This window comes from Pelodiscus sinensis, chromosome 24, assembly GCF_049634645.1.
Source record: "Pelodiscus sinensis isolate JC-2024 chromosome 24, ASM4963464v1, whole genome shotgun sequence".
In the NCBI taxonomy this organism is placed as follows: domain Eukaryota; kingdom Metazoa; phylum Chordata; order Testudines; family Trionychidae; genus Pelodiscus; species Pelodiscus sinensis.
In genome coordinates this window covers 25,208,118-25,218,855 of record NC_134734.1, presented here as the reverse complement: position 1 = coordinate 25,218,855, position 10,738 = coordinate 25,208,118, and the positions used below count along the sequence as shown (strand labels likewise).

The window sequence follows — 10,738 nt, the reverse complement described above, 5'->3', positions numbered from 1 at the left end:
GTGCTTCACCAATGGCATTATCTGCCCTGCTTTACAGATGGGGAAACTGAGGCACAGAGCAAGGAACTAATTGGCCCAAGGTCACCCAGCATCAAAGCTGGGACAAGTGTGCCAACCCAGCTCTAACCGCTATATCACACTGCCTGCTAGGACCATGCTGCCCTTCCCCTATTGGCAGATGGGTGGCAGTCACAGCTTGCAGAATCCTGGCACTCCTAAGGTTCAGGCTAAGAAATACTAGTGTCTAGAACACGATTTCTCAGCGTCCCCTAGCGAACAACTAAAGCAACAGGCAAGAAGAAAAAGAAAATGTCAAATGTGTTTATTTTATATAAAAAATTTGTACAGTTTTAGTTCCTATATTTATGAAAAAACCCCAAAGTTCCTAACGTGGCCATAATGCTTAGAATCACTGCAAATGTAAAAACAAGCTCTTTATATATTAAAAAAACAATTTTACATTTTACAATTTTCTACACGCATGCACAAGTTATCAACTCTGTAAAAACCAAAACAACAAAAAAAAACCCAAAACCTTTCCCTCAAACTCAAAGAGCAGAAAAACAAACCCCCTAAAACCTTTACATTTACAATCTCACTCCACCGAAAAAGCTTTACTTTTTTGGGAACTAACCCCCCCCCCAATTCTACCCCTGTAAATGTGCACATGGAAACATGACAAGATGGTCCCGACGACAGTGAGAAATCCATAAAACGGTGTTGGCTAACGACTCCCTGGAGGGCCAGGGAGGGGGAGACATGGACGGACAGACTGGCCCATCCTCGGGAGGAGAGATGGTGACAGTAATACGAGCGATGGCGAAAGGCAGCACTAGTGGAGGCAGATGATTGCACGAAGCATCGTTAATGATCCAGATGCTTTAGCTGGAACCGTTCGTCCCTGCGAATTGAAGCTCGGGGTTTACAGCTGAGGGATTGGTTTTCTAGGGGAAGTGGAGGACGTTAAGGGATTTCCGAGACTGGAATGAAGGGCTGTGATTCTCGGTTGTCCTGGGTTTTTGTCCTGCCACGCACGGGGCAATGAGGAATCACACCCTGGATTCTGATCTTGGTTAAACCAGGGTCAATCCAGAGTCACTCCACTGACCTCTGCGTCTGACCCTGATATAACGAGATCCTGGAATCTGGATGTGAAGTTGAAGCCAGATTCCGATCGCAGAGAAACCTGTGGCAATCCAGAGCCTCCCTCCGACACGAGGCAAGACGCTAATGGAGCCACGCAGGCTGAGGGGTCTCATGAGAAGATGATGCAAGAGGGTGGATGGGGGAGCCGGCAGCATGGTGGGTAATGGACGGGCCAAGGTACAGAGCAGGATGGAACTAGATGGAAACGAAGGGTTAAAAGCCCCAGAGTCAGACTGGTCTCAGCTGCACCTGTGCAAATCCAGAGCCACTCCACTGATGTCACTCCTGATCTACACCAGCGTAAGCCAGATCACAATTGGACTCGGGCTGTAAGCACAGAGGATGCTGGGAACGGGGGAGGGTGTGTGTGTGAAATTCCCCTTGTGCGGAGGGGCTTTGATCCCGAAAAAGGGCCACGAAATCCACTGGGGGCTCTGCGATTGATCTTATGGGGAAGGGGCCCCGGTTCCCTGGGTGGCAAAAGAAATCCCTGTGCTGGGTACGTAGACAAATGGATAGATGTCATCAGCCGCATGGAAACATTTAGAGCAGTGAGGGTGCTGAAAACCCACCCCCTAATCCCTGTCTGCTCCCCCAACCCAGCTGGGGGCGGGGGCAGGGCAGCAACCTGGGGGTACTCCTCCCCCCCTTCCCCCGTTTCCACATCTATGGATGTTATCGCAACGTGCACCAGGTGGAGGGGCCTGCCTGGAGGATCTCAGCTCAGAAAGAAACGTCGTTGACATCCCAGAGGTAGTCAGAGAGTTCCCACGCCTGTAAACCTCCGAGCACAGCGTGAAGGAGGCGGGGAAAGAAAAAGAACCGCCCTCCTTTTGGAAAAATAAAAGGAAAAAAATAACCACAGATCTGACTTCAAGGGCAAAACACTGTCAATTTCCAGCCCCCTCGCCAAGTCACAGCCCTTTAATAATGTCAGTGCTTGAAAAGTTGAAGTCACAGTGACGAAATCCGGCGAGCCCCATGACGCCCCCAAGCTCCCACAGCAGTGCAACGTTTTGAGCACCCTCCCGCAGCTCCGGTCTTCCCATCACACCCAGCACAGATCGGTCTGCACTCGGCAGTGGCACAGACGGTAGAAAGAACCCAGTAGAAAACCCGTGAGGTATTTGTAACCCAAAAGACTGTGTCTCGGTTGGACTTAACAAAAAGCACACGTGTGTGTGCACACATACACACACACGCACACGTGCACACGCACACGTGCACGCACAAAACCAGACGAAAACCCACCAAGGGAGGGGCCCATCGTCATGCTGCCACTTACAGTTGGGGACGGTGGGGGACCTCTCCCCAGCGCTGCAGCTGGCATAGGCAGAATTCATACAGGCCCATGGGAAAAAGGGAGGGACAGTTCTCGTGGGAAGTTCTACGCACATGTGCTGGCTAAATGGGACAGCGGGGTAAAGGGGGGAGGCCGGGGCCCAGGAATGAGTTGCAGGTTTCTGCTACCAGGCTTCTGAGGATCTGGGTGGGAGGATCTTAGGGGCCTTGAGAGACACCCGCAGCCTTCTCAGCCTGATCCTCCACAGCCTTGCACCTTGCCTTGCTCGGACCCTGACATGTGTACAATCCCCTTGTAACTAAATCTCCATCACCCTGCACCTGGAGCAGTCCAGGCCTGCTCCTGCTCCTTTGAAGTCCCTGGGTGCGTTGCCAGACCCTCGCTGCACCAGTGCAACACCAGTGTGAATGCACAACCATTGTGCTTTGCACTAGAGACTGGCGTTCACAGCCGTGTCAGGCACTGCAGAGGATCGGACCCAATAAGGCAGCAAGCTCAGAGCGTGCATAGGCACTGACAGCATCTGGACCCTGGTAACTGGTCAGGGGTGAGACGGCTCTTGATCAGAACAGCTGCATCTCCCATGCTCCCTTTGCACTGGTGGAGAGGGACAGGAAGGCCAGTAATGGGGAGCTGGATCAGGCCCCTTGATGCCCGCCCCTTGCACCTCCCAGCCAGGCTGCTCCAGAAACAAAAATCAAGGGGGACCAGGACAGTTTTGCCTGGAGGAAGCAAAACTTATTGGTCAGGCTCCTGACTGGGATTTAGCCCTTCCCAGCGAGAGCCCAGTTCGCAGGCGGGGCACAGGAGCACGGGAGCTAACTCTACAAAGGGCAGTGAGAGAAAAGGGAGGGGGGGGGGGGTTCGTCTCTGGAGCCACCTGCTCAGCTTGTAACAAAGCCCTTCGCCGCTGCCTTTGTGTCCCTCTCTGGGGACCCGACTCTCCAGCACCCTGGGTCCCAGTACAAAGGGATGCAAATCACCGTCCGATCCGGAGGCGGAGCCTTTCCACTGGTGCTGGGGGCGCCGAGGCCCTGGTCCTGTGGACAGCGCGGGAGGCAGCACAGAACCCAGCTCCGGCCTCAGCAGCTGCACTTGCCACGCCAGGGGTCATGGAAGAAACTACTAGTTGGCATCCACAACGGCGGCCGATACGGGAGCACGCTGCAGGGGCTGCCCCTCCCTCCCCCCGGCGCCTTGGACCAGCAAGGCAGCTGAAGCACACGCCTGACTTCCGGCAAAGAGCCGGTCCATCTAAATCAATGAGCCGGAATCGAGCGGGCGTAAGTCAGCAGCGCTCCATTACAATTCCCTACGCTACCGTCCAGCCAAGGAAGGATGGGGCCAATGAGATCTGGCTTCACGTCCCTTCTCCGCCACAGAGTTCCTGGACAAGTCACTTTGCTTAGCCAGGCTGTGCTGCAGAATGGGACAACAGCGATGCCCTATTTCCCTACTGCCCTGGGAACTGCCCAGATGCCAGGGTGATAGAAACGTAAATGTAAACAGAGAGGAAAACGTACCTTGCTGAATTACGACCAATGTTCCCTGTAATTTTTTCCTTCTGTGTGTGAAATAAATTTTGTTCTGCGCACTGAGGCATGAACAGATGTGCACCCCCAGCAGAAACTCATGCTGCCAGCTGTGGGCGCTCTGCTAATTAGCAAGGCAGCACCTGAATCTCTCCTGGGTGGCCACCCAAGCACCCAGCTTACAGGGAACACTGGTCACAACCTGTCACTGGGCTTTTTAACAAAAGGGAGTGACAGCTGCTTTCCTGGCCCGAGGCAGGGGACGATTCCTTGGGCAGGAGAGAGATTTGGGGCCATTTTCCCGATAGATCCATTGGTTGAACCGAAAGCCACAGGAATCAGCACAAGGAGGATGAGTCATTGTGCTCAAATCCTGCAATTCAGCACATTCACCAGCGTTATCGTGGGGAGAGGGGAACGCGGGGGAATGATTCTCCGGGACACAAAAGGCCCTTTATGCCAGCCTGGCAGCGGAACCCAACCTGACACCCGCTGCAAGGCCCCTTACGCTGCCGAGTGGCGGGACGATGCCCTTGGTGCAAAGGAGGAACTGGGCCGGTTTGTCGCTATTTACAGAACACGCCGGGTCCATTACAAAGCCCCGAGACCAGCCCACAGCCCCTCCCCATTGCTAAAAAGTCTCTTTTCTTACAAACTAGTCAGCTCGTCATCGTTAAAAAACCGGGTCTGGAGGACCCCCGAGAAGAGCTGAGGGGGAGGTTCCCAGGCCGGTCGGCACGGCTGGTTTGTCGCGGCCGGCCGGCAGGGGGAGGTTTCCGTAGCAGCCACAATACTGGAGAGACGCTGCAGACGCTCCAAAAGCCTCGCGTCAGTGGGTTAGAAAACAACCCCCGAGCAGCTGGGGACGTTGTGGAAACAGCCAGAGTCCAGACAGCAATTTTACAAAAAGGAAGCGGAGACGGTTCCTCGGACCCAGCCACATTGGAGACGCCGCTGGGGAAGGGAGGAACAAAAGTAGCCCTTGAGTTTGGCGCCAAACGAGGGATCTTGTCCTGCCGAGAGGCTGTCCTCCGCGCTACCTGCCTCCCGGGAGGTTGCTACGAGAATCTGGGTTTTGGAGACAGCAGAGACGGGAAGGGAAGAGGTTCTGCCCCCTGCCAAGGGGGCAAGCAGAGACGGGGGGGAGGAGTCCCAGGACAGCACACTGTCTCTAGGAGGCTTGCTCCAGCTCTCCCTGCGTGCTGGTCTCTCCGCGCGCCGGTCGACAAAGGGAGAGTCCTGGGTATCACCTGCTTCTCCTCGGGCGCGCCAGCCTGTGACCTACCCGCCCCAGCGCAGTTCATACCGAGGTCTCCGACTGCAGCCTCATGACGAACTTATGTGACTTAGGATCCACAAACTCCTCCGAGAGCTTGAAGAAGGGGATCTTCTTGATGCTCACCACCAGGCTGAAATCCTGGCGCTTGAGGACGAAGACGACCCCGTCCTTTAGGCCGTTGGTCACCGGCTCCTCGCTGACCAGCGTCCACTGCTTGGCCAGCCAGCGGTCCTTGTGGTACTGGATGGTGGGGCCCGCGCTCACGTACCTCTCGAGGAAGGCCTGGGGGGAGGAGAGGGGCGTTGGCTGCTGGCTGGGTCAGGCCGGAAAAGGAGGCCTTGCAACATTGTCATGGAAACCCTCCAGCCTCAGCACAGCATCTACTAGCGCGGCTGAGGCCAAGACCGGAGCTGGCTGTCCAACCGGGGGGCTCCACGGCCCATGGGACTCACACAGCCCCTGACCACAGGGGGGCGCCAGGCGTCGGCCGCAGGGGGCTCTAACCTTGCCCATGGCTGTGCCCAGGCTGTGATTTGGGGCGGGCAAGTTCCGGCCTGCAGACCGCCCCGCCCCCCCAGCACCCTCCGGCACCGAGCGGCCCCACGCCGCTGTAAGAGCCTGGCTGCTCCCTGTGGCGCTCTGCTCTGGGCGCCGGAGGGGTGGGGAAGGGGAGGCTTGATGCTGTGTCCCCCCCCCCCCCCCCCCCGCCCGATCTCTCAGCTCCTATTGGCTGAAGACCGGCAAACAGGAGCTGAGAGATTGGGTGGGGATGCAAAGCCTGAGCAGAGAGCCCCATGGAGCCTCGGGGTGCTTTGAGCGGCCTGGGGGTCCCGCAGGGCTGTCCGGGGGCTGCCTCAGTAAGCGCCTCCCAGCCAGCGCCTGCTTCTGGCTCCCCAGCCCCTCCTGCACCCGAGTCCTGAAGCCACGTGAGGCCAGGAACCCAGGCGAGCTCCAGCATGGCAGGAAAGTCTCCAGGGTGGGTCGAGGGGCCAAGGAACCTGGAGGGAGCGGGAGGGAGTTCAGGCGGGCCCAGGGGCACTGGGGCTTCCCTGCCATCCCCAAGCTCCCAGCTGACCCCCCTGCCTACCTTGGGGGTCATGTCGTGGGTGATGCAGAACTCGAGGTGCTGCAGGATGCTCTCCATGGTGTGGTAGGGCTGCTGCTTGGTGGTGCGCAGGTACTTCTGCATGGCCCGGGCCATGGATGCGAAGATGGCCTGGGCCGCTTCCCGGGGGTCCATGATCTCCCGCGGGTTCTTCTGGTCCTCCTCCTGCAGCCGCTTGATGTGGGTGAAGGCCTCCTCCACTGCCACCACCAGCCTGGGGGAGAAAGGCAGCGAGGGTACCACGGCCGGCTGCGCCCAGAGCCCCCGCCGAGGCTCCTGCACCCGCCCGCAGCTCTGTGAGCCGGAGCCTGGCCGACAGACCCAGAGTCCTGGCTCAGTGCTCACCTCGCGGGGGGCTGACTTGTTGGGGCCAATCAGGGTGAGTCCCCTGGCCAGGGGTGCGCAGCCCGCGCCAATGCAGTGGGGCTCTAGCCCACGTAAGAGACCACGGACCCCACTGTATTAACCCGGGTCAATCGGCCTGTGCCGGGTCTCCGTGAATTGCGCCGGGAGCGGGACATGCTCCCAGGCTGCTGTTGGCTCAGACACATTCTCCTGGGAGCAGAGCCCCTGGCGGCTGCAGCGTCCAGGCCAGGGACGTCCCGAGCAGCCCAGGCTGGGAGCTGCCTTGCAGGGGGAACCACAGGGTATGTGGGGTCCGGAAGCCCCTTTAGTCACCGCATCCCGGCCCTGCCCCTTCTCCACCCCTAGGGGGCACTGCGCCCCCTGCCACTCCCTACCTGGCCCGGCGCTTCCGCACCCGGCGCTCGTGCTCCGCCTCCTCGTAGTAGTACTCGTTGTGGCTGTTGTCGCGCCGCCGGGCGGCCGCGGCGATCACCGCCCGGGACTGGCCCGTGGAGTTGTTGGTCGTGTTTTCTGGAGGGGAAGGAGTGTGGGGGGGGTGTCACTGGAGCAGTCACGGTTGCTGCCACCCGGCTCTCTGCTCAGTAGCGCCCCCCGCCACCCCAGTGACAATGCGATCGGCAGCTAGGACAGGCCACCAAAGCAGGAAGGCAGAATGCACGGGACGCAGCATCACAGTGAGGTTTGTAGAGCCCCTGGCAAGCAGCATCTGCTCATGCCCATCACCCAGGCGAGCTCGGAAAACTGGGAATGCCCGAACTCGATACCCCCTGGCATCCTGTGCTCCACCCCTCCAGGTTCACACATGGAGCTCACCAGCCACAATGAGCGGCCAGAGCAGACAGCCGGTGGCCCACGGCAGGGCAAACAGGCCGTGGCAGGACAGACAGCCGGCGGCCCACAGCAGGGCAGACAGCCGGTGGCAGGACAGACAGCCGGTGGCCCACGGCAGGGCAGACAGCCGGTGGCAGGACAGACAGCCGGCGGCCCACAGCAGGGCAAACAGTCCATTGCAGGGCAGACAGCCGGTGGCCCACAGCAGGGCAAACAGCCCATTGCAGGGCAGACAGCCGGTGGCCCATGGCAGGGCAGACAGCCGGTGGCAGGACAGACAGCCGGCGGCCCACAGCAGGGCAAACAGCCCATTGCAGAGCAGACAGCCGGTGGCAGGACAGACAGCTTGTGGCCCGCAGCAGGGCAGAGTTGTTCATCAAATCTCCAGCAGGGTCCGGCACCAGAGCACTGGATCCAAACCTTGGTCTGGATTTAGCTTTGAATGATGGTGGGCCGGAGTAGGAGGGGGGGAAGCTGGCTCTTCTCATCACTCACGCCTCTCGATCAGGCCTGGGCAAAATACGGCCCATGGGCTGGATCCAGCCCCCCAAGCCACTGGATCTGGCCCATGGAGGCAGTGGGGAGCCCCAGGCAGGCTCCCCAGCTTGCCCCACAGCCCCGTTTCTGGCTGCAGGGCTCCATTTGTTTTAAAACTGAAGGGGCAGGGGGAAGTTTTAGGAGCCGCCCCACCCCCAGCACATTCCCATTGGACGGTTACTGGCAGAAACTGGCCAATGGGAGCTGCTTGTTGAACTAACAGGCAGCTAAGAACCACCACGCCCCCTCTCCTGGGCTCAGTTATCATGAAGCTCATGGCCAGGTAAGCAGGCTGGCTGGGAAATATTTTAAGCTCTGCAGGCAGGCAAACTAGTTTGGCAGCTGACAAGTAAGTCTCTTGGCCACAACCTGCTGCTGGCACCCCAGCCCTTTCCTACCCCAACTCTCCCCGCCCCCCCATTTAACATACTCAAACCCTCTGCCCCCCTCTTACACCTACACCCCCTCCCAGATCTGACATCCCAATCCCCTCCTACCCTAGGTCCCATCCCAAACCCCTGCACTCCAGTCTCCTGCCCTAGGTCACAACCGCCTGCTTCATCCCAGCTCCCTCCCAGACTGCAGTCTCCCTCCTGCACCCCGGTCCCTTCCCCCAAGCTCCCTTCTGCTCCCAGACTCCATTCCAGACCCTGCATCCCCATTAATATCATGGAAGAGTGCGGCCCTCGACCACTTTCCAAAATCTTGGAGCGGCCCCCCCATCAAAAATCATTGCCCACCCCTGCTCTAGATGGAGTCTGTATTTAAACACATCACATATTAAAAGGCTACCAAAAATCTCACCTCCTGCACTAAAGCCGTGTCTACAGTCAGAAAGCTGTACCCATTGAAACGACACAGCCTAGTTAATCTGGTGTGAGCCCCCTAACGTAGACGCACTTATACCATCGGAACTGGTTTAAGTTACAGATAACTTCTGCCCTAAGGTAGGTATAACCCTTCCGTGCTGGTGCGAGTAAATGCATTCAAATACAGAGCAGCTCCCGGTGAGGCAGAGAACGACCCCGTGCTTGGGAGGAGGAGGGAAGCTGGTAATAAAAGGGAGCTTAATCAGACAAAACCAACTCCTGTTGCCCAGAGCCGAGCAGGGGAGCTGGGGGAAAGGAAGCCAGACAACTTGAGGGCGGGGGGCTGGACTCGATGACCTCTTGAGGTCCCTTCCAGTCCTATTATTCTATGATTCTATGATTCTAACTCCCCCTTGTAACGCCAGGATATGTCAGTGGAGCGGGACAGAGGATGGGGAAAGGAGAAAGGAGAGACAGCGAGGAGGGGGACGGGGGGACGAACACAAGCTCACCCTCGCCGAGGGAGTACACCTTGAACCCGGACATTTTCTTGGACAGGACGGATTTTGGCAGGTTGAGGAGGGCGGGGTTGTAGACGGGGAAATCGTGGTAATAGTTCTCCAGGATCCACACGGCCACACGCTGGATACTGCGGGGAAAGACACAGACAGGGCGGGGGTGGGGGCACAAAATAGCAGGTTAGACTGGTGGGACGCATGGGCACAGGGGGGAGAACAAAGGGGGCGACCGTGATGTGCTGGATCTGAGAGCCACACGCCGTGGGCGGGAAATGCAGCATCAATAATCCATGGGGACGGAGCTCTGTCCTGTGGGAGCAGCACGTCCCAGACACTGCCCCACGGCCGGCCACAGACAGCGCTGGGCCCAGGGGCTGAGCTCACCGTGGCCTGCTTTCTCATCGCGAGGCGTAATCGCCACACGTGACGTTAGCATTTGTGACGACTTGTGCACGTGGGACTGGGGACCGCTGCAGGGAACAGTGTGGGAAGGCGCGGGTCAGAAAATAATTATTTAACGACAAATGCGGGCGTTCAAACAGCCAGAGCTCTGCAATGGTTAAAACACGAGCTGTCACCAGCACACGGCGAGAGTCTCCTTCAACCCAGCGCCACGACGTTCTCCAGCCGGGCTCTTCTCTTGCCTGCCTGTCAGCGTCAGTGCCCGGGGGTGGACATGCCTTTAGGTGGGTCGGGAAACCGTGGCTTGCTGCTACGAACCAATAAGCAGCGAATCCTGCCAAGCCTCCCTACGAGCTGGCGCAGGCCCCTAAAGGTCTCTGCCGCGGGAGCTAAAGGAGACATCCCACGGACAAGGCCGCCACTGCGAGGTAATATCTGTGGGACCCAGTTCTGGTTCTGTTTAGGGATGTAAGGGACCAGTCAACTATCTGATAAGCATAAGCTTATTGGACAGTCAAGCAGACACTCGACTAGTCGCTTCACCCCCACTTGCTGTCGCTATCAGACAGAAGGCAGCAAGGGGGGGGGGAGCAGGAGCCGGTGCTAGGGGAGCCGGCTTAAAAGCTGGTTCCCCCCCCAGCCCCGTCTCCGCAGGGGGCAGGCGAGGCAGAAATGTCCCTATTGCTGTACCTCTCCCACTGAAACATACAAAAGCTGCCCACAGCCCTTGTACATTTCCAAGGGAGAGGTGCAGCAGGATAGGGAGTGTCCCTCTTATCGACTAATCGATTAGTTGATAAATCGAAATTTAACATCCCTAGTTGTGTTACTGTGGCCGGCAGGCACAGAACCGTGCAGCAGGAGACGGCAGTGCGTGGATGTTCATGTGCGTGCAAGGTGTGGGTACGGA

The 10,738-nt window shown here is 58.3% G+C and overlaps 1 protein-coding gene across 2 annotated transcripts in view; it reads right to left on the bottom strand.

Moving 5' to 3' along the window:
* Nucleotides 1–307: 307 nt before the first annotated feature.
* The window catches only part of VANGL2 (VANGL planar cell polarity protein 2), a 51,633-nt gene continuing 41,202 nt past the window's right edge, over nucleotides 308–10,738 (bottom strand). For both annotated transcript variants that reach the window (XM_075908414.1, XM_075908413.1), the window contains 4 exons: nucleotides 9,421–9,557; nucleotides 7,106–7,241; nucleotides 6,348–6,579; nucleotides 308–5,542 (listed from right to left, as the gene is read on the bottom strand). In XM_075908414.1, the coding sequence (XP_075764529.1) occupies nucleotides 5,282–5,542; nucleotides 6,348–6,579; nucleotides 7,106–7,241; nucleotides 9,421–9,557 (766 nt within the window). In that variant the 3' untranslated portion in view covers nucleotides 308–5,281. The remainder of the gene's footprint in view (nucleotides 5,543–6,347; nucleotides 6,580–7,105; nucleotides 7,242–9,420; nucleotides 9,558–10,738) is intronic.